Genomic DNA, 24,186 nt, shown 5'->3' with positions numbered 1-24,186 from the left:
TATCATTGGCATCATTCAGACTTACAATGTGTGCACTCAGAGCTGAGAACATTAAGTATTGATTGCTCTTTAAATTCACATAGACTGAATCATTACAGTCAGTTTTGCGAGTTTCATTGTTTTGTTGGGAACAAAAGAAAATTCTCCATAAGACATGATGACAGGATGGGTACAAAAAACAGTGAGCAAAAATGAATAAGACCTAATATTTGCTACCATAACAGGGTGGCTATAGTCAAAATAATTTAATCATATATTTAAAAATAACTAAAAGAGTATAACTGGACTGTTTATAATACAGAGGATAAATGTTGAGGTGACTGAGACCCCATTTACCCTATGTGATTATCACATATGGCATGGCTACATCAAAATATCTAATGTAATCTACAAATATATACACTACTATATACCCACAAAAAATAAAAATAAAGGCCAGACATGGTGGCTCACACCTGTAATCCCAGCACTTTGGGAGGCCAGGGCAGGTGGATCACCTGAGGTCGGGAGTTCGAGACCAGCCTGGCCAACATGGAGAAACTGTGTCTCTACTGAAAGTACAAAATTTTCCAGGCATGGTGCTGCATGCCTCCAATTCCAGCTACTCGGGAGGCTGAGGTAGGAGAATTACTTGAACCCTGGAGGTGGAGGTTGCGGTGAGTCGAGATCATGCCATTGCACTCCAGCCTGGGCAACAGGAGTGAGACTCTGTCTCAAAAAAAATAAAAAATAAAAAATAAATAAATTGCTGGGTGCGGTGGCTCATGCCTATAATCCCAACACTTTGGGAGGCTGAGTCAGGTGGATCATGAGGTCAGGAGTTCGAGACCAGCCTGACCAATATGGTGAAACCCCATCTCTAATAAAAATACAAAAATTAGCCGGGCACGGTGGCTCACGCCTGTAATCCCAGCACTTTGGGAGGCCGAGGTGGACAGATCATGAAGTCAGGAGATCAAGATCATCCTGGCTAACACAGCAAAACCCATGTTAAAAAAATTGCTGGGCATGGTGGCAGACACCTGTAGTCCCGGCTACTCGGGAGGCTGAGGCAGGAGAATCACCTGAACTCTGGAGACAGAGGTTGCAATGAGCTGAGATCGCACGACTGCACTCCAGCCTGGCGACAGAGCTAGACTCCGTCTAAAAAAAATAAAATAATAATAAGGATCTAATGACAGGGAAATAGACGGATGTTGGTACACCCTGAAGCAGGTAGTGAAGCTGGCAGTTGGCCACTGGTTCCCACAGAAAATTGCTCTACTGATGCCAGCAAACCCCAAAAGTGGAGCTCAATCTAGGAGGGTTCCTGGCTTCATAAAGGAAATAATTCAAGAGCAAGCCAAGAGTGTAAAGTGAAGGCAAAGCAAGTTTATGAGAACAAGAGAACAGGAAAATGGCTGCTCCACAGACAGAGCAGGGCTACTCCACAGGCAAAGTAGCACCCGTGGATTGTTGGCTAGCTATATTTACAGCTACTCCTTAATTATGTGCTAAATAAGAGGTGGGTTATTCATGAATTTTCTAGAAAAAGAGTGGGGAGTCCCCAGAACCAGGGGTTCCTTCTCTTTTAAACTACATGAGGTAGCTTCTGGGCATTGCCATAGCATTTGTAAATGGCCATGGTGCTGGTGGGAGTGTCTTTTAGCATGCTAATGCATTATAATGAGCATATAATGAGCAGTGAGGCAATGAGGGTAACTAGAGTTCATATTCTTGCCATCTTAGTTTTACTGCTTTCAGCTGGTTTCTTTAGTGCATCCTGTTTTGACCAGATCCTGTTTCATCATGAGCAGGGTCATGACCAGTGCTCAGAACACAAGTCCTGCTGATCTATGTCACTATGAGGATCACTATGTCCATATGATTCTTAATTCATATGCTAAGGTGTACTCAATTTCTTTAATCACATTGACATCTATCTCAAAGGAAGAGCAACTTAGCCAATGCCATTGTGGTACACACATCAGTGGCTACAACTTTCACCATTAAAGCACAGGTTAAAAAGGCCATCTGAATAACAATATAAACATGGCATCTGAGCTCCAAAATTTCATCTCCTTACAAGAAAGTGGTTATTATTTTCCAGTGACTGCAGGAATAGTTTCACACTGGGAACTGGGATTATCTCAGAATAAATGTTTTTTTTTTTTTTTCTTTTTTGAAACAGAGTCTCACTCTGTTGCGCAGGCTGGAGTGCAGTGGTGTGATCTCAGCTCACTGTAACCTCTGCCTCCTGGGTTCAAGTGATTCTCCTGCCTCAGCCTTCCGAGTGAGTAGCTGGGATTACAGGCATGCGCCACCATGCCTGGCTAATTTCTGTATTTTTAGTACAGATGGGGATTCACCATGTTGGCCAGCCTGGTCTCAAACTCCTGACCTCAAGTGATCCACCCACCTGGGCTTCCCAAAGTGCTGGGATTATAGGTGTGAGCCATCGTGCCTGGCCTCAGAACCAATTACAGGTGCGGTGGCTCATGGCTCAGGCCTGTAATCTGAACACTTTTGTAGGCCAAGGCAGGCAGATCACTTGAGGCCCAGAGTTTGAGATGAACCCGGTAACACAGTGAAACCCCATCTCTACCAAAAATACAAAAAACAGCTGGGCATGGTGGCTTACGCATGTAATCCCAGCTACGTGGGAGGCTGAGGTGGGAGACTCACTTGAACCTGGGAGGTGGAGGTTGCAATAAGCCAAAATCACACCACTGCACTCCAACCTGGTAGAGAGTCTTGAAAAAAAAAAAAAAAAAAAAAAAAGTATGCAGCAACTAAAATATCCATAAATGGATGGATGAATGAATGAATATACAATGACATTTCACGGCAGACTATACTTCTCAGCAACATAAAACGAATGAACAACTCATATATCTACATTGACATCAAAATAAGCATGATGCAGGAGAGCACCCAGGGATTATAAGAGGAAACACTTTATTACATCAGTCAGAAAATTCCAGAAAATGGAAAGTACTGTATCATACAGCAAAGTAAATCAATGGTTGTTTGAAGAGCAGAGAGAAAAACTTTATAAAGGCTCCAAGTAAATACAAAGGTGATAGATTAGATAAATTCATTATGGTGACTCTGATGATGGTTTCACGGGATTATAATAAAATTTAAGACTTATCCTACAGCTCAAATATGTGTACTTTATTGGATGTCATTTATATCTTTATTTTATTTTTAAGATGGGGTGTCACTCTATCACCCAGGCTGGACTGCAGCGTTGCAATCTTAGCTCACTGCAACTTCTGCCTCCCAGGCTCAAGCAATCCTCCCACATCGCTAAGACTAAGGTACATGCCACCATACCTGGCTATTTTTCCTAGAGACAATGTTTTGCCATGTTCCCCACACTGGTCTCAACCTCCTGGGCTCAAGGAATCTGGCCTCCCAAAGTGCTGGGAATACAGGCATGAGCCATGATGCTCAGCCTATATCTTATTACAGCTTTTATAACATGGTTTAAGAGAAAAATACAGATTTGCCATCATTTTTGGTGACAGGTTTGGCAATTTTATGTTGACTTCACCAATTCTTCTCATGCCCTAAGTGGGGAAACTAGCCTCCATAGAAGCAAATATTGATGTAGCAGGCAGGTCATTTCTACCTGATTGAACTGGATCACTGGCTGGTCACAAAGCTACATCACTGAACTGAGATCTTTTTCCCTATTCTGTTCCTCCTGTTAATACAGGAGTTACCTTAAGGTGAGCAGCCCAAAAGGTTACATGAATTCACAAAACCTTTAGATTATTTCCTCTGACCAAAGCTTAGCTACACAACATTCATCATTATGGAAGTCCTGAGAATTTCTGTATCTGCTTATCCATCACAGACACAGTGACTGGATAACTGTGGACACTCCTTTAAAAGACATACATTTCAGCCAAACACAGCGGCCCACACCTGTAGTCCCAGCACTTTGGAAGGCGGAGGTGAGCAGATCACCTGAGCTCAAGAGTTGAATTCAAGACCAGCCTGTGCAACACGGTGAAACCCGTCTCTACTAAAACCACAAAACATTAGTGGTGTGGTGGCATGCACCTGTAATTCTAGCTACTTGGGTGACTGAGGTGGGAGAATCGCTTGAACCCAGAAGGCACAGGTTGCAGTGAGCCGAGATGGTGCAACAGCACTCTAGCCTGGGTGACAGAGTGAGACTGTGTCTCAAAAAAAAAAAAAAAGATATATTTCAAAAACTTTATTGCTGTCCCCTCTGCTGACTATAAATGCAGTAACTAAGTAACCATAAAATTATAATTTCATCCTATAGCCTTACAACCTGTGATGTTGCCCTACAGAATTCTGGATGTCATGGCACATGTGTGCCTTGTAAGATCTGCTGAACAGAGTTCCCTCAACAGTAACGAGCACAGTGCAATATACCTCATAAGAGAGAATTTTGTCTGGTTCAAAAAAAATCACCAATCTTTCAGTGTGATATTGACACTAAAATAAAAAACCCACCAGAGGTTGTTATAAAAACTGCCCTGTACCCAGCTGACCTATGAACCCACAATCTGTAGTATCCATGCTACAGATGAAGACCACAAAGCCATGAAGTCGTCCACTGGAGGCCTTGGGCAGCTATGCAAATAGGCCACAAGTGAAGAAAGCTATATTCTGCATTCATGCTGTCCCTTGGGCCACGCAGTTTAGCTATGCTGTCCTTCAAGGTAGCAGGACCCAGGCTGGAGTGCAGTGGCACGATCTCAGCTCACTGCAACCTCTACCTCCCGGGGTTCAAGCGATTTTCCTGCCTCAGCCTCCTGAGTAGCTGGGACTACAGGTGCGCCACCATGCCCGGCTAATTTTTATATTTTTAGAAGAGACGGGATTTCACTATATTGCCCAGGCTGGTCTTGAACTCCTTCCTGTCCTTGTGATCCACCCACCTCAGCCTCCGAAAGTGTTGGGATTACAGGCATGAGCCACCATGCTTAGCCAAAATAGTCCATCTTTTCAAGTCAGCACAAGAGTCCTCTGGGACAAAAATGGGGAAGGTCCATGGTGTAACTTATCAGAAAGAAATGAAAAAGCAAGAAGTGCTGAGGCTACTCAACAAATCCTTCTGTGACCAGATCTGGAATTAAAAATTAAAGAAATAAAAAAGTCCCAGCATGGTGACTTACGCCATGCCTATAATCCCAACATTCTGGGAAGCCAGGCAGAAGGATCACTCGAGACCAGCAGTTTAAGACCAGACTGTGCAACACAGCAAGACCCTGTCTCTACAAAAAATATAAATTTAAAAAATTTTTTAAAAGGCCAGAAGCAGTGGCTCACACTGTAATCCCAGCACTTTGGGAGGCCAAGGCAGGTGGATCACGAGGTTAGGAGTTCAAGATCTGTTTGACCAACATAGTGAAACCCCATCTCTACTAAAAGTACAAAAATTACCTGGGTGTGGTGGCAGGCGCCTGTAATCCCAGCTACTCAGGAGGCTGAGAAAGGAGAATTGCTTGAACTCAGGAGGCAGAGGTTGCAATGAGCCAGGATCACACCACTGCACTCCAGTCTCGGTGACAGTGAGACTTTGTCTCCAAAAAAAAAAAAAAAAAACCAACCAACCAACCAACCAAACAAACAAAAAACTTAAAAAAAAATATTTCTCGTGAATGGGAGACAACCAAAATATACTTCTAGAATACGAAATAGGTGAATGATGCAATGTGGGTACCTACCAAGTAGCTGAGATGTAATGGCTTTTGCCAGATAAGTGGCAGTCACATAAGTCTAGCAAGATAACAGGGCATAGTAAAAAATATAATACAGATGCCACATGCCTGGAGTTTTTTCAATTTGGGCACATGGTGCCCTCAAAGGATCTCCTCCCATGTTACACAGAAAAACATAATTGGCTGAGCACAGTGATTCAAACCTACAATCTCAGCACTTTGGGAGGCTGAGGTGTACAGATTGCTTGAGCTCAGGAGTTCGATACCAGCCTGGAAACATGGTAAAACCCTATATCTACTAATACGAGAAAATAGCCAGGCATGGTGGTGCATGCCTGTGGACCCAGCTACATGGAGGCTAAGGTGGGAAGATCACTTGAGCCTAGGGGGTGGAGGATGCAGTGAGCTACGATCGCAGCACTGCACACCAGCATGGGTGATGGAGTGAGACCGTCTCTCCAAAAAAAGGAAAAAATAATAACATTCCCTATATATCTAACCTATACATCTACAGTGTTTTTCTCATCTCAGTGTTCTAGGATTCAATGACAGAAGGCACAGTGCTTTTTTGCAAACATTACATTCAAAAGGCATTTCCGTAGTGACAGCTCTCCTGTGAGTTTTGAAGCCAGACTTCTGGATAAATAGCCTATATTTGCCACACTAGTAAGGCCTTCATTCAGTGTTAAGTATAATCCTGAAGGAATACAGAGGTGTGGCTACAAAACTGCCAAATTTATTTTACTTGTAAGGACTTTTCTCTAGTGTGAACTCTCCAATGTCCAAGGAGAGCGGACTTCTTTCGGGTAAACATTTTCCACATTTGCTGCAATCACAGGATCTTACTCAGGTGTGTGCTCTCCTGTATTTAATGAGACTGGACTCATTCTCTGCACTCATAAGGCCTTTCTTTCATGAACTCTCTGACGGTAACGAAGTGAAGAGCTTTTCCTAAATTTTTTTTCACATTCACTACACCCATAAGGCTTTTCTCCAGTGTGAACTCTCCTATGATTAGTGAGACTGGAGATTCCAGCAAAAGATTTCCCACATTCACTGCACTCAAGGCTTCTGACCAGTGTGAACTCTCCTGTGACTAGTGAGATAGGAGCTTGCAGCAAAAGATTTCCCACATTCACTGCACTCATAAGGCTTCTGACCAGTGTGAACTCTCTTATGAACAATGAATGCACAGCTGTGGGTAAATGACTTCCCACAATCACTGCATTCATATGGCCTTTCTCCAGTGTGAACTCTCTGGTGTGCAGTGAGGTGGCACTTGTGCCTAAAAAATTTCTGACAAGCCTCACATGCATATGGCTTTTCTCCACTGTGAATTCTCTGGTGTACAAGGAGGTGAGACTTCTTCTTAAATAATTTTCCACATTCCCAACACATATAAGGCCTTTTTCTAGTATGGCCATGCTGGTGTAGAATTAGGTTACCCTTGTGACTAAAACATTTCCCACATTCCCCACACTTATAAGGTCTTTCTGTAGTGTGAACTCGCTGATGACTCCTAAGGTGTCCTTTTTCATTAAAAGATTTCCCACAGTCTCCACACTTGTAAGGTCTTTCTCCAGTGTGCATGCGCTGATGGATCCTAAGGTGCCCCTTTGAAATATAAGATTTCCCACATTCTCCACACTTGTAAGGTCTTACTTCAGTGTGAATGCGCTGATGGTAACTAAGGCTGGGCTTCCGACTAAAAGATTTCTCACATTCTCCACACTTGTAAGGTCTCTCTCCAGTGTGAATGCGCTGATGACTCTTAAGGTTCACGTTTGAACTAAAAGATTTCCCACATTCCCCACACTCATAAGGCCCTTTTCCAGCGTGAACTTTTTGATGGCGCCTAAGATGTCCTTCTAAGCTAAAATATTTCCCACATTCTTCACACCCATAAGGTTTTCCTCCAGTGTGAAATTGCTGATGTTGAATGAGGCTGCTCTTTTGACTAAAAGATTTCCCACATTCTTCACACCCATAAGGTTTTTCTCCAGTGTGAACTCTCTGATGATTACTGAAGCTAACATATTTGCTAAAGGATTTCCCACATTCTCCACATTCATAATGTTTTTTGTCAGTGTGAACTCTCTGATGATTACTGAAGCTAACATATTTGCTAAAGGATTTCCCACATTCTCCACATTCATAAGGTCTTTTCCCAGTGTGAACTCTCTGATGATTACTGAAGCTAACATATTTGCTAAAGGATTTCCCACATTCTCCACATTCATAATGTTTTTTGTCAGTGTGAACTCTCTGATGATTACTCAAGCTATCATATTTGCTAAACGATTTCCCACATTCTCCACATTCATAAGGTCTTTTCACAGTGTGAACTCTCTGATGATTACTGAAGCTAACATATTTGCTAAAGGATTTCCCACATTCACAGCACACATAACATTCTTCTCGAGGGAGAAGTCTCTGGTGCTGACTGAGTATATGTTTGGTGCTAAAATGTTTCATGGAATCTCCATGGCTATAGTGAGCTCCCCCACACTGAATGGGAGACACACACTCAGTTTTGCTGTTTGACTTCTCCCCAGTGTGACTGGCCTCCTGCTGGAGTAATCCTGACCTGGGCAAAAAGTCCTTCCCATTCTCACTGAAGACGGATGACTCCCCTGACACATGCAACTTACACCTCTTCGCAAACAACGCCTCCTCAACACTCTCTCTGTAGGGTTTCTCTCCAATGTGCTCATTCTGGTGCTGATGAAAGTTTCCACTGTCATACAATTTATTCCCCCAGGCCTCACACCTGTGCAGTTTCTGCTTGTGATGTGTTCCCTGATGATCTGCCACATGCAAAATGTCTCCCAAGATCGGGCCACACATCTCACAGGGGTGGGCCTTCTTGGGAGACACACCTGTCATAGGAGTCCTGACCTGAGTCTCTCTTTGTATATAAATACTCTGCTTAGAAGGTGCCGCCTCATCTTCCACTCCACACCAACAACCTGAAAGCAAGAAAATGCTGGTGAAGTGCATGTTAACTCTGGTGGGAAGGCACAGACCACCCACAAGTGTATCTGACAAACTGAGGAATTACTCCAAGGAACTACTTGGAGGAACAGGATGTTGGCTTCAGGTGGAAGATGGTGCTATGTATTATTACTGGACTATAACGGTCACAGAATGTAGGAGGCCTCATAAGTTAAAGGACACAACCATGTATGTAACACAGGGAGTAGAGGCAGGGTCTAGAATCCCTGCATCTGCAAACCACTCATCTGCAGAATTTATGTCCTCATGACATGTGAGTGCTGTAGAGAGGGATTTGTCCAGGCCAAGGAAAACACAAGCACAACACAGCAGCTTCTGCTTGAGGACAGTTTGTAACAAAGCGTATACACTTGCTAACACAAATCTCTATGCAAATACTGGAGAACACGCAAATGGTGACATATGTAAAATGGATGAGATTTGGGGTCCAGAGATGTGAAGATTAGATAGGAGAATGGATATTAGGGTACGAGTTCATGTACAAGTAGGTCAAAGGTTAAAAAAAAGAGTAGAAATGATAAGATAGACAAGTGACAAGTGTGATGTTCTCAAGAATGAGGAAGAAAAGACAAATTATGTGTGCCTACTTCTCTTGCCACAAAAATGCTACTAAAGTAGAATAGGTTCCTGGTATGCTTTCAATAAAGCCCTGACTCCATGACTTCCTCCAGGGTGCTGCTTTTTTTTTTTTTTTTTTTTTTGGAGACAGAGTCTCGCTCTGTTACCCAGGCTGGAGTGCAGTGGCATGATCTGGGCTCACCACCTCTGCCTCCTGGGTTCAAGCAGTTCTCTGCCTCAGCCTCCTGAGTCGCTGGGACTACAGGCACATGCCATCATGCTCGAGTGATTTTTTTATATTTAGTAGAGACAGGGTTTCACCATCTTGGCCAGGCTGGTCTTGATCTCCTGACCTTATGATCCACCTGCCAGGGCCTCCCAAAGTGCTGGGATTACAGGAGCGAGCCACCATCCCCAGCCCAGGGTGCCACTCTTTAGGGACTCACTCCTTCTGAGCCTATTATGCTGAGGCTGAATTCATTTGCATCTTCTGGATCAAAAGGAGGACTGTGCCTCCCGCCACAATGATGACCAAATACATGGGACATGAATGATGCACACACTAAGGGAAAGACAGAACAAGGGAACAGCCAACATTGTCTCAGAACAACTCAGTCCATGAGAGAAAAAAACTGAGTATTTCAAGGAGAATTTCTAAAGAAGATCTTGCAAGAACAGCGTTCTGGTCTATACAGGCAGTGATGTAGTCTGTGAAGGCAATTCCTGCCACAGGAAGGCATAAGAAAATAGCAGCTAGAGAAAGGAAGTAGACTGTGGGTACACAGGAACCTGAAATCTGGACAAGGACACCCAAACATCCACAGGACTAACAAGGTGGGCTTCTGACTGGGAATCCCTCCCTGGGAGCCTGCAGTAAAGCAGGTGCTGGGGCTGCTCCAAGAAAGGAGTAGGGCAGTATGTACACTTCAGTCCTACAACCAAGAACCTACCCATAGAACTGAAGCAGGAAGCTGTGTCCATGCTCCTGACATGAGAAAGTCTTACCAATGGGGAAAGACAGGGGAAAACAAAGACTAGCTCAGGTCACAGGGTGAGTGTGAGCAACTTACCCAGGGAGGACATAAGTGCCAGGTTCTCCAGCGTCACATCACGGTACAGGCATCTCTGAGCCTCACTAAGGAGATTCCATTCCTCCTGGGTAAATTTCACAGCCACGTCTTCAAAAGTCACTGTGCCCTGTTATGATGTTGACAGATGAAACCACAAACCACCCCTATGCTGAGGTATCACAATCCATCTCTCCCACACATCTACTCTCGCACATCCTCCTCTCAAGGCCCTCAAACATAGGAGAAACTAGGCCCACTGGTCATGGGGTACAGCCACCAACAATAGTTAGTTGAACAAATAGGTATCTGTGTGGTGGTTGTGACGTAAGAGTCCACCCCCTCCTGACAGGCACTTCCCCTAGTATGGCCGAGGTCATGGAAAGCCCAATGTGGCACCTTCAGCACAGCAGAGATACCCTCTCTGAACGCACCTCATTCTTTAGACTTCCAGGTACATTCCATGTCCATCCCCAGCTGACTGCCACACACCACTGGCCTCTCTCTGGCCTTTAAACAACTTAAAGTATCTTTTTTTGTTTGTTTGTTTGTTTGAGATGGAGTCTCCCACTACTGCCAGGCTGGAGTGCAGTGGCACAATCTCGGCTCACTGCAACCTCTGCCTCCTGGGTTCCAGCAATTCTTCTGCCTCAGCCTCCTAAGTAGCTGGGGCTACAGGCACCCGCCACCACATCTGGCTAATTTTTATATTTTTAGTAGAGACGGGGTTTCATCATGTTGGCCAGGATGGTCTTGATCTCTTAACCTCATGATCCATCTGCCTCGGCCTCCCAAAGTACTGGGATTACAGGCGTGAGCCACTGTGCCCGGCCACAATTTAAAGTATCTTTTTTTTTTTCCTTTTTTTTGAGACGGAGTGCAATGACACGATCTAGACTCACTGCAACCTCTGCCTCCTGGGTTCTCCTGAGGATTCTCCTGCCTCAGCCTCCTGAACAGCTGGGATTACAGGTGTGCACCACCACACCTGGCTAATTTTTGTATTTTTAGTAGAGATAGGATTTCACCATGTTGGCCAGGCTGGTCTCGAACTCCTGACTTTGTGATCCACCCACCTCAGCTTCCCAAAGTGCTGGGACTACAGGCATGAGGGACTGTGTCCAGCCAACTTAAAGTATCTTAATTTCCTCCTTTCTCTTCTACTAGTGTGGGTTGAAATTTCCCCCTAGGGTTACATTTTTGGTAAAACAAATGACATCTGATATTCTACAGATGTCGTCAAGAGCAGTTTCCAAATCAAATGCATTGAGCCAGGCGTGGTGGCTCGCACCTGTAGTACCAGTGCTTTAGGAGGCTGAGCCGGGTGGATCGCCTGAGGTCAGGAGTTTGAGACCAGCCTGGCCAACATAGTGAAACTGCATCTCTACTAAAAATACAAAAAAACTAGGCCGGGGGCGTGGCTCATGCCTGTAATCCCAGCACTTTGGGAGGCTGAGACGGGCAGATGACGAGGTCAGGAGATCGAGACCATCCTGCCTAACACGGTGAAACCCCGTCTCTACTAAAAATACAAAAAATTAGCTGGGTGTGGTGGCGGGCACCTGTAGTCCCAGCTACTTGGGAGGCTGAGGCAGGAGAATGGCGTGAACCTGGGAGGCGGAGCTTGCAGTGAGCCGAAATAGCACCACTGCACCCCAGCCTGGGCTACAGAGCGAGACTCCATCTCAAACTAAACCAAACCAAAAAAAAAAAAAAAAAAAAAACTAGCTGAGCGTGGTGGTGGGCACCTGTGATCCCAGCTACTCGGGAGGTTGAGGCAGGAGAATCACTTGAACCAGGGAGGCGAAGGTTGCAGTGAGTCAAGATCGCGCCATTGCACTCCAGCCTGGGCAACAAAAGCAAAGTTGTGCCTCAAAAAAAAAGAAGGTATCACATATATTAACAGCCTGATAAGAGGGACACCACTCACCACAAAGAGCCACATGGGGGTTGGATTGTGGATAAAAGAGAGCAACCATGGCCATGGCATGCAAGCTTTGTAAGATGAAGAGAGTGTAATGGCCTGATTCCCTCAGGAGGATGCCATTGACTTATTTGAATAACTCTGGACATAAAAATGGAATTGAAACTCACTACAAACTATAACAGGAACTCTGCCTGGTCCCATTGATCGAAAGGCTTCAGAGGCTAGGATACATTCCTTTTTTTTTTTTTTTTTTGTGACGGAGTCTCGCTCTGTCACCCAGGCTGGAGCGGGGTGGTGCAATCTCAGCTCACTGCAACCTCCGCATCCTGGGTTCAAGCAATTCTCTTGCTTCAGCTCCTCAGTAGCTGGGATTACATGCGTGTACCACCATGCCTGGTTAATTTTTGTATTTTTAGTAGAGATGGTGTTTCACCATATTGGGCAGGCTGGTTTCAAACTCCTGATGTCAAATGATCCACCCGTCTCGGCCTCCTAAAGTGCTAGGATTATAGGCATGAGGCACTGCACCCGTTCAGATATATTACTTAAGAGAGTGAAGTGGCCAGTCATGGTGTCTCACACCTGTAATCCCAGCACTCTGAGAGGTCGAAGTGGAAGCACTGCTTGATCCTAGGAGTTCAAGAACAGCCTGGACGACAAGGCAAGACCCTGTTTCTACATACATACATGAGAGAAAAAATTTTAAATATATAAAAAGAGAGTTAAATGGGAAAGAAACTTGCACTCAGCCATTTGTGGTCATACCAATATCACCAGGCATCCAGGTGGCAAATCGCATTGGGCCTTCATTTTTGGCCTTACACTACATCGTAGCTGACACCATCCAGAGTGTATGGCCCATTCAAACCGATCCAATATTACCACAGAATTGCAATTCTATTGGATCCTAAAAGGAGCGGTGGTCTCAAGTAATTCTGTGAGGACCTCCTTGCATGGCTCCATAGAAACACAGAACCATGTGTGGCTTCAGCTATCCATGACCCTATTCCACTTCTGTGCTACACTTGCCAGCCCCTCAGCAATGATGACCTTTCCCTCAATTACTTCTGTACTTCTGCCTGCATCTCATCTCTATTATCTCCATGGAAGTCTGCCCCACAACAAGCTATGCCCTCTGATACACCCTACATTCATTGTCACTTACCTCCCTCCCCTGTGTGAATGCATAACACAGGTTATGAATGCCAATAATGTCCGCCAGGGACCCAGGCAAAACATCTAGTCCTCAGCCTCCAACCAGTCCTTTCTGGTTCCCTAAAAGATTTACTACCTTATTATGAAGTGTGCCCTCCAAAATGGGACTCATGGCTAACGCACCTTAGTCCACACATTAGCTATCATATACTGGATGTCTCCAATATCAATTCCTTCCCAGATATCCCAACCTATGTGGACAAGCATCTCAGGGTCTGAGCATGGTGAAAACAACCCTCTTTATATTCCCAGTGACTATATTATGCCTACTCCCAACTTGCTCATCTCAGCTGATACAGCTTCTATCACTGCTGCTGCTAAGGCCAAAAACCCTAGGGTTGCCAGGCACGGTGGCTCGAGTCTGTAATCCCAGCACTTTGGAAGCCTGAGGTGGGTGGATCACCTGAGGTCAGGAGTTCAAGACCAGCCTGACCAATACGGTGAAAAACTCTGTCTCTACTAAAATTACAAAAATTAGCCGGGCGTGATGCCATGTGCCTCCTGTGGTCCCAGCTACTCAGGAGGCTGAGGCAGGAGAATTGCTTGAACCTGGGAGGCAGAGGTTGCAGTGAGCAGAGATCATGCTACTGCACTCCAGCCTGGTGACAGAACAAGACTCCACCTAAAAAAAAAAAAAAAGCAAAAACAAAAAACCCCAGCGTCATACCTGAAACCCTCTTGCATGTCCTTACCGACCGCATTAGAAAATCTAGCTGCTCCTTTACCAAATGTAAATCACAATTCTAGCGACATCTCCTTGGCCAACAATCATCCATTAAACCTCACCTGGATGACAGAATGAGCCTCAACGCTGTCTTCCTTCCTCCTCCCTTAACCCCATGTTCCTTTCTCCAATGTGGAGCCAGGCAGAGAAGTCACATCACCTCCCCACTCTGATCAGTTTTATCTCTGAGCATTTCACATACTGCTACTAAATCCAAGGCTGACCTTCTAAGTGTTTACACAGTTTCACTGAAATGGGAATACCTCCATACAACCTGCGTTATGGACTTAGGGCCTAGGGTTTAGGGTTTCTCTAGTGTTTCCACTTGAAAGGACTGAGTTCGAGAGGTGCAACAGAGCAGGATGGCAGAATAGAAAGCTGCACCCATCATACCCTTAACAGAACACCTTTTTTTTTCCTTTTTTTTTTTAAGATAGAGTCTCGCTCTGTCACCAGGGCTGGAGTACAGTAGTGCTACCTTGGCTCACTGCAACCTCTGCCTCCGGGGTTCAAGCAATTCTCCCTAATTCTCCCTGCCTCAGCCTCCCAAGTAGCTGGGATTACAGGCACCTGCCACCACACTCGACTAATTTTTGTATTTTTAGTAGAGACATGGTTTTGCCATGTTGGCCAGGCTGGTCTCAAATTCCTGACTTCAGTTGATCCGCCTGCCTCAGCCTCCCAAAGTGCTGGGATTACAGGCGTGAGCCACCACACCCGGCCCAGAACACCAAATTTAAACACTATCAACACAGAAAAAAATCACCTTTGTAAGAACCAAAAATCAAATGAGCACTCACAGTACCTGGATTTAATTTTGTATTACTGGAAATGGCACTAAAAGGGGTTGTAGAGTCTTGAGTTGCCAATGCCACCCCTCCCCATCCCCCAGCAGTGCCTGCCTGTTATGGAGAATCTGTGCTCCTGGGAAGGGAAAGCGCAGTGACTGTCAGACGTTGTACAGAACTCAGTGCTTCCCTGTCATAGCAGAAAGCAAAACTGGGCTGAACTCAACGGACGCCTACCCAGGGAGTAAGCATAACGACCAGCCCAGCCAGAGGGGAATCGCCCACCCCAATGGTCAGGACTTGAGATCTGGCAAGCCTTGCCACTGTGGGCTGGAGGGCTCTGAAGTCCTAAATAAACTCGAAAGGTGGTCGAGGCCACAAGGACTGCAACCCCTAGGCATGTCCTGTGCTGAGCTGGGCTCCGAGCCAGGGGACCTGGTTGGGTTGGGGGAGCACAACCTACTGAGACACCAGTTGAGGTAGCTAAGGGTGTGCTTGTGCCACCCCTCATGCAACCCCAGGCTACGTGGCTCCTTCCTTCCACTCGAGGAGAGGAGAGGGAACAGCAAAAAGAACTTTGTCTTGCATTTTGGATGTCACCTTAGCCACAGGATAGGGCACTGGGCAGGGTTGTGAGGCCCCATTCCAGGCCCACCCAGATAATATTTCTAGACACACTCTGGACCAAAACAGAACCTGCTGCCTTGAAGGGAAGAATTCAGTCATGGGAGGACCCATCACCTTCTGACTACACAACCCTTGGACCCTGAATAACTAGCAGCAGTACCCAGGTAGTATGCGATGGCACTGGGTGAGACTCTGAGACACGCCAGCTTCAGATGTAACACAGCACACTGCTAGCTGTGGTGGTTACGGTCAGAGACCCCACCTGCTTGAGAATAACAGAGGAAAAAGTAAAGGGGACCTTGTCTTGCACCTCAGCTGCCAGCTCAACCACAGAGGGACAGAGCACCAAGAAGCCTCTTGGGGTCCCTGATTCCAGGCCTTGGCTCGTGGATGACATTGCTGGACCTGCCCTGGGTGAGTCTTGAAGAGTCAGCCTCAGACCAGGCAACATTCACCACAAGCTGACTGAAGAGCTCTTAGCCCTTAATGGAACCTCAGTGGTAGTCTGACAGCACTCCCTGTGGGCCCGTGCTGGTGGTGGCCACAGAGTGAGGCTGCTCTGCCTGTGGAAAGGGGATGGAAGAGTGGGAAGGGCTCTAGCTTGTAGTTTGAGTGCCAGCTCAGCTGCAGTGCAAAGGAACACCAGGTAGATTTCTAAGGATTTTTACTCCAATCCCTGGCTCATGGATGGCATCTGTATACCAACCTGAGGCCTGGGGAACTCACCGTCCTAAGGAGAAGGACATAAGCCTGTCTGGCTTTGCCACCTGCTGACTGTACAGGGCTGGGGCCTTGAGGGAACACAGGCGATAGCCATGTAGTGGTCACAGGAGCCTTGGGTGAAACCCAGTGCTGTGCTGGCTTCAGCTCTCACCCAGCACAGTCCCAGTGGTGGTAGCTAAAGGGGTGCTTCTGTCCCAACTCCCAGTTTCAGGCACTTCAGCACTGACAGAGACATGCTGGGACAAAGTGAGGGAAGACCCAACAAGAGTCTCTACCTGTTATGTTAATCAAGGGAAATCTTTCAGATCTTACTCAAGACCACAAAGGTGGTATAGCTCTCTGAGTCTGCAAGAGTCACAGCATTACTGAGTGTGGGGTTCCCGCTAAAGTAGATTCAGCTTAGATCACAACACCCGGGTCCTTTCAAATACCTGGAAACTCTTCCTAAGAAGGACAGGTACAAATGAGCCCAGACTGAAGACCACAATAAACACCTAACTGTTTAATGCCCAGACACTGACGAATATCTACAAGCATCAACACCATCCAGGAAAACGTGACCTCACCAAAAAAACTAAATAAAGCACCAAAGACGAATCCTGGAGAAACAGAGATACGTGACCTTTCAGACAGATAATTCAAGATAGCTATTTTGAGGAAATTCCAAGAAATTCAAGACAAACACGGAGAAAAAATTCAGAATTCTATCAGATAAATTCAGCAAAGAAATTAAAATAATTAAATAGAATTGGCCGGGCACAGTGGCTCATGCCTGTAATCCCAACACTTTGGGAGGCCGAGGCGGGCGGATCACAATGTCAAGAGATCGAGACCATTCTGGCCAACATGGTGGAACCCCGTCTCTACTACAAATGCAAAAATAAGCCGGCCATAGTAGTGCATGCCTGTAGTCCAAGCCACTCGGGAGGCTGAGGCAGAAGAACTGCTTGAACCTGGGAGGCGGAGGTTGCAGTGAGCCAAGATTGCACCACTGCACTCTAGCCTGGGTGACAGAGGGAGACTCTGTCTCCAAAAAAAAAAAAAAAAAAAAAAAAGGCCGGGTGCAGTGTCTTCTGCCTGTAATCCCAGCACTTTGGGAGGCCGACGCGGGTGGATCACAAGGTCAGAAGATCGAGACTATCCTGGCTAACACACTGAAACTCCATCTCTACCAAAAATACACAAAATTAGCCGGCCGGGCATGGTGGCGGTCGCCTGTAGTCTCAGCTACTCGGGAGGCTGAGGCAGGAGAATGGCATGAACCCGGGAGGTGGAGCTTGCAGTGAGCCGAGATTGTGCCACTGCGCTCCAGTCTGGGCAATAGAGCAAGACTCTGTCTCAAAAAAAACAAAAAGAAAAAGACAATTTGTATTTCACAGGGCACTCTGCTATAAAGGGTAAGATGTTTTGTTTAGTAAACAAATAAAAAAATAAAGACGGCCAGGCACGGTGGCTCACGTCTGTAATCCCAGCACTTTCGGAGGCCGCGGCGAGTGTATTGCCTGAGCTCGGGAGTTCGAAACCAGGCTAGGCAACATGGCGAAACCCCGTCTCTACTAAAAATACAAAAAATTAGCCGGGCATGGTGGCGGGTGTCTGTAATCCCAGCTACTTGGGAGGCTGAAGCAGGAGAATCGCTTGAACCTGGCAGGCGGAGGTTGCAGTGAGCCGAGATCACGCCACTGTACTCCCGCCTGGGTGACAGACTGAGACTCTGTCTCAAAAAAATAAATAAATAAATAAAATAAGCTGGGCTCAGTGGCTCGCGCCTGTAACCCCAGCACTTTGGGAGGCCGAGGCAGGTGAATCACCTGAGATCAGGTGTTCGAGACCGGCCTGACCTACATGGAGAAACTCCATCTCTACTAAACATATAAAAAATTAGCCAGGTGCAGTGGCGCATGCCTGTAATGCCACCTACTCGGGAGGCTGAGGCAGGAGAATCGCCTGAACCCAGGAGGCGGAGATTGCGGTGAGCCGAGATCACGCCATTGCATCCAGCCTGGGCAACAAGAGTGAAACTCCGTCTCAAAAAAATAAAAAATAAAGACTGCATCTAACGAGGTAAGGTCACCAACGAGCACACTCTTCCACTATCAGTTCTCACTAGAGGATTCTGTGATGTAATGCCTAACCTTGTTTTTACTAACCCTGTTTTTAGATTCTCCCTTTCCTTTAATCACCTAGACTTGTTTCCACCTGAATTGACTCTCCCTTAGCTAAGAGAGCCAGACAGACTCCATCTTGGCTCTTTCACTGGCAGCCCCTTCCTCAAGGACTTAACTTGTGCAAGCTGACTCCCAGCACGTCCAAGAATGCAATTAACTGATAAGATACTGTGGCGAGCTATATCCGCAGTTCCCAGGAATTCGTCTGATTGATAACGCCCAAAGCCCCGCATCTATCACCTTGTAATAGTCTTAAAGCCCCTGCACCTGGAACTGTTTACTTTCCTGTAACCATTTATCCTTTTAACTTTTCTTGCCTACTTTACTTCTGTAAAATTGTTTTAACTAGACCCCCCCTCCCCTTTCTAAACCAAAGTATAAAAGAAAATCTAGCCCCTTCTTTGGGGCGGCGAGAACTTTGAGCGTTACCCATCTCTTGGCCGCCGGCTAAATAAACGGATTTTTTTTTAAATAAACGGACTCTTAATTCGTCTCAAAGTGTGGCGTTTTCTCTAACTCGCTCAGGTACAACAGTGACTATAAAAGATTAGACCTTCAGCAGCTCAAAAGGGCTGTCCTGACAGTCACTCCTAATAAAAACTCAGCATCTGCTGCCTACGGCTCTGCCACCTCAAAGACTCTTCCTTGCAAGACTACAGGCTTTTGGGTGATGATGAGGTGACCTGAGGGCATGGAAGGCACCACAATTACCTGAGCAGAGAGCCTCAGCGTGACCGCCACCGCCATCGAACCACGTGGTTTAAAGCAGGGTTGGGAGGAGAGGGCGACCAGCCAGGAGATATGGGCATGACGGTCCCTATCCTGGCCCAGGGGTGGGTCACGCTTGGCGCCGTCACAGAGCTCCAGAGTCGCCTCTGTGCAGCAGAGGGCAACTGTTCTCCGCCTTCTGGGTTCAGTCACCGCAGTGCCGACCTAGCGCTCAGGAGCCTCTCCGACAAATAAACCCAACACCAATCAAAATGGCCGCCACCAGAGGGCGCCGGAAGTCCGGACCCATTGTCACGTGCACACAGGAAATGCCTTTATTCTGAGCCCCCATGGCTCTTCCACTCTGTCATTCCGTGCGGAGTTTTCTGGGTAATGTAGTTCCCTAGGTAACAAGGAGGGTAAAGGGCACAATTCCCAGAGGCGCTTCTGCAGGAAAAGCCCAGCTCCACCTCTGGAGTATCCTTAAGATATGCGTCCTGACTGGTATGGAGGCTAGCTCCTGTAATTCCACCAGTTTGGGAGGCCAAGTCAGAAGGATCATTTGAGGCCAAGAGTTAGAGATTAGCCTGAGCAACAAAGCAAAATCCTGTTTGAAGGGGGCCTGCCCCTCCATACCTATGGGTATTTCTCATCAGGTGTAGACGAGAGACTGAGAAAAGAAATTAGACACAGAGAAAAAGTACAGAGAAAGAATAGTGGGCCCAGGGGACTGGCACATTCAGCATGTGAGGACCTTCACCGGCGCCGGTCTCTGAGTTCCCTCAGTATTTATTGATCATTATTTTTACTCTCTTGGTGAGGGGAGTGTGGCAGGGCAACAGGGTGATGGTGGGGAGAAGGTCAGCAGGGAAACACGTGAGCAAAGGAATCTGTATCATGAATAAGTTCAACGAAAGGTACTGTGCGTGGATGTGCACATAGGCCAGATTTATGTTTCACTTTAAACAAACATCTCAGTGTAGCAAAGAGCAACAGAGCAGTATTGCTGCCAGCATATCTCGCTTCTAGCCACAGGGCAGTTTTCTCCTATCTCAGAATACAACGAATGGGAATGGTTGGCTTTACACCATGACATTCCATTCCCAGGAATGAGCAGGAGACAGAAGCCTTACTCTTATCTCAACTGCAAAGAGGCCTCCCTCTTTCACTCCTCCTTCTCAGCACAGACCCTTTAAGGGTGTCCGGCTGGGGGATGTAAGGTCTTTCCTTTCCCATGAGGCCATATCTCAGGCTGTCTCAGTGGGGGAAACCTTGGACAATACCCAGGCTTTCTCAGGCAGAGGTCCCTGCAGCTTTCCGCAGTGCATTGTGTCCCTGGTTAATAGAGAATGGAGAATGGCGATGACTTTTACCAAGCATACTGCCTGCAAACATATTGTTAACAAGGCACATCCTGCACAGCCCTAAATCCCTTAAACCTTGATTCAATACAGTACGTTTCTGTGAGCACAGGGTTGGGGCTAAAGTTACAGATTAACAGCATCTCAAAGCAGAATAATTTTTCTTAATACAGATCAAAATGGAGTTTCTTATGTCTTCCTTTTCTACATAGACACAGTAACAATCTGATTTCTTTTCCCCATATCCTGTCTCTGCAAAAAATAAAAAATATTAGTGGGGTGAGGTCAGGCGGGCCAGTGGTCCCAGCTGCCCCAAGGTTGGGGTTAGGGTTAGGGAGCCTGAAGGAGGGAGAATCGCTTGAGCTCAGGAGTTTGAAGCTGCGGTAAGCCGAGATCGTGCCACTGCACTCCAGCCTGGGCAACAGAGCAAGACCTCTTCTCTAAAAAATAAAAATAAGGGCTGGGTGTGGGTGGCTCACGCCTGTAATCCCAGCACTTTGGGAGGCTGAGGCGGGTGGATCACCTGAGGTCAGGAGTTCAAGTCCGGTCTGGCCAACATGGTGAAACCCCACCTCTACTAAAAATACAAAAATTAGCTTGGCATGATGGCATATGCATATAATCCCAGCTACTCAGGAGGCTGTGGCAGGAGAATCTCCTGAACCCAGGAGTCAGAGGTTGCGGTGAGCTGAGATTGTGCCACTGCACTCTAGCCTGGGCAACAGAGCAAGACTCTGTATTGGAAAAAAATAAAAATAAATAAATAAATAAATAAAAGATTGCAGATCTTTCTACTGGGCAGAGGATCATCCTGCCTTTCCTTAAAACTCCTATTGAGATTTCTTGCAATTATTAGCTGTAGCTGATTACCCTAGTGTATGGAAAAATATTATTTCAGAGTTAGTGTAGGTGCTCCCAAAGGCTATAGATCTAAATTCACCTATCATTTCAAGTGGTCCTTTGATGCAAAATTCTTCCACTGGAAGCAGAGATTAATGCAAAGGTTAATAACCATTATTGTATTGTTAAAATGAATGTGTAAACACCCAGCGGGTTCATTTTGCCCACTGCCCAGATAGAGCCAATTTATCAGGACAGGAGAATTGTAAAAGAAAGAGTTTGATTCACACAGAGTTGGATGAACAGCAGACTGGAGTCTTATTAATATTACTCAAATCAGTCTTCCTGAAAACTTGGAGACTGGGTTTTTTTTTTTTTGTTTATTTGTTTGTTTGTTTTTTGAGATGGAGTTTTGCTCCTGTTGCCCAGGCTGGAGTGCAAGGTCATGATCTCGGTTCATTGCAACCTCCACCTCCTGAGACTGGGGTTTTTAAAGGATAATTTGGTAGATAGGGGGCCATGAAGTGGGCAGTCCTGATTGGTTGGGTTGGAGATGAAATCATAGGTATAGCAGGACAAGCTGCAGACTAAACCCCTCAGACACCGAGTTAAAGAAGGAAGGGCTTTATTCAGCTGGGAGCTTTGGCAAGACTCACATCTCCAACAACTGAGCTCCCCAAGTGAGCAATTCCCGTACCTTTTACGGGCTCACAACTCTAAGGGGGTCTGTGTGAGAGGGTCGTGATCGATTCAGCAAGCAGGGGGTACATGACTGGGGGCTGCATGCACTGGTAATTACAACGGAACAGAACAGGACAGGGATCTTCACAGTGCTTTTCTATATAATGTTTGTAATCTGTATAACGTAACTGATTAGGTCAGGGGTCGATTTTTCTTTTTTTTGATTTGAGTCTTGCTCTGTCGCCCAGGCTGGAGTGCAGTGGCATGATCTCGGCTCACTGCAAGCTCCGCCTCCCGAGTTCACGCCATTCTCCTGCCTCACCCTCCCGAGTAGCTGGGACTACAGGTGCCCGCCACCACGCCCGGCTAATTTTTTGTATTTTTAGTAGAGACAGGGTTTCACCGTGTTAGTCAGGATGGTCTCGATCTCCTGACCTCGTGGTCCGCCCGCCTCGCCCTCCCAAAGTGCTGGGATTACAGGTGTGAGCCACCGCGCCTGGCCAAAAAAAAAAAAAAAAAGTCCAGGCCCAGTGGCTCACGCCTGTAACCCCAGCACTCTGGGCAGAGGTGAGGGGATCACGAGGTTAAGAGCTACAGACTATCCTGGCCAACATGGTGAAACCCCGTCTCTACTAAAAATACAAAAATTAGCTGGGCATGGTGGCGCATGCCTGTAATCCCAGCTACTGGGGAGGCTGAGGCAGGAGAATCGCTTGAATCCGGGAGGCAGAGGTTGCTGTGAGCCAAGATCGTGCCACTGCACTCCAGCCTGGGTGACAAAGAGAGGCTCTGTATCAAAAAATAAATAAATAAATAAATAAATAAAAGCCAAGGGTCTAGCCAGAGCTGTGGAACCGCCGCCAGGTCGCTGTTGGTCCACACCGCCCGTCGCGCTACCCGCCCACCCAGCATCGGCCGCCGCCATGGGAGTGCAGGTGGAAACCATCTGCCCAGGAGAGGAGCGCACCTTCCCGAGGCACGGCCAGACCTGCGTGGTGCATTACACCGGGATGCTTGAAGATGGAAAGAAATTTGATTCCTCCCGGGACAGAAACAAGCCCCTTAATTTTTAGCAGGAGGTGATCCGAGGCTGGGAAGAAAGGGTTGCTTAGATGAGTGTGGGTCAGACAGCCCAACTGACTATATCTCTCCAGATTCTGCCTACGGTGCCACTGGGCACCCAGGCCATCATCCCACCACACGCCACTCTCGTCTTCGATGTGGAGCTTCTAAAACTGGAATGAAGGGAATGGCCTTCTCCCTCAGCTCCCTGTTCTTGGATCTGCCATGGAGGGATCTGGTGCCTCCAGACGCGTGCGCATGAATCCATATGAAGCTTTTCCTGAGGTTCCACTACACTCTGTATAGACATCTGCCCTGACTGAATGTGTTCTGTCACTGAGCTTTGCTTCCGACACCTTCCATTTCCTCTTCCCCCTTCTCCTTGTGTGTGTGTTTACCCAAACTATATGCCATAAACCTCAAGTTACTCATTTTATTTTGTTTTCATTTTGGGGTGAAGATTCAGTTTCAGTCTTTTGGATCTAGGTTTCCAATTAAGTACATGGTCAAGTATCAACAGCACAAGTGATAGATTCACTTTAGAATAGGAATTGGTGTTGGGGGGGTGTTGCAAGAATATTTTAATTTTTTCGATGAAATTTTTATCTGTTAGATACTAAACATTCTTTCTGCTGCGCTGCAAAGCCATAGCAGATATGAGGTGCTGTTGAGGGATTAATTATTGTCCAAGTTGAGAGATGTCCTTCGGTTAAATTAAAATCCCTACCTAAAACCAAGGTGGTGATGGGGAGAGCCTTTGCTTCCACCAGTCCCACCCCACCCTCGCTTTAAGCCCCTGCCTTTGAAAGTAGATCATGTTCACTGAGATGCTGGACACTGCAGGTATCTGTCCCTGGGCCAGCAGGGACCTCTGAAGCTTTGTTGCCTGGCTTATTTTTTTTTCCATCCTGTGGTTTTTCTAATGGACTTTCCGGAATTTTGTAATCTCATAACTTTCCAAGCTCCATCATTTCCTAAATCTTAAGAACTTTAACTGACAGTTTAAATTGAAGATGCTGTTTGTAGACTTCACAC

The 24,186-nt window shown here is 46.4% G+C and overlaps 1 protein-coding gene and 1 pseudogene across 1 annotated transcript; one reads left to right on the top strand and one right to left on the bottom strand.

Moving 5' to 3' along the window:
* Positions 1 to 6,441: 6,441 nt before the first annotated feature.
* On the bottom strand, positions 6,442 to 19,466 carry LOC456336 (zinc finger protein 814). Its single transcript, XM_024351708.3, is given in 4 exon segments — positions 6,442 to 6,752; positions 6,754 to 8,656; positions 10,331 to 10,457; positions 19,211 to 19,466. Coding segments are annotated over 4 exon segments (2,235 nt in total). The 5' UTR covers positions 19,247 to 19,466; the 3' UTR covers positions 6,442 to 6,583.
* A 3,465-nt stretch (positions 19,467 to 22,931) lies between these two features.
* On the top strand, positions 22,932 to 23,435 carry LOC134809132 (peptidyl-prolyl cis-trans isomerase FKBP1A-like; annotated as a pseudogene).
* The last annotated feature ends 751 nt before the right edge of the window (positions 23,436 to 24,186 follow it).

Source organism: Pan troglodytes, chromosome 20 (genome assembly GCF_028858775.2).
Source record: "Pan troglodytes isolate AG18354 chromosome 20, NHGRI_mPanTro3-v2.0_pri, whole genome shotgun sequence".
Taxonomy (NCBI): Eukaryota; Metazoa; Chordata; class Mammalia; order Primates; family Hominidae; genus Pan; species Pan troglodytes.
This window is presented reverse-complemented; position numbering and strand designations above follow the sequence as displayed.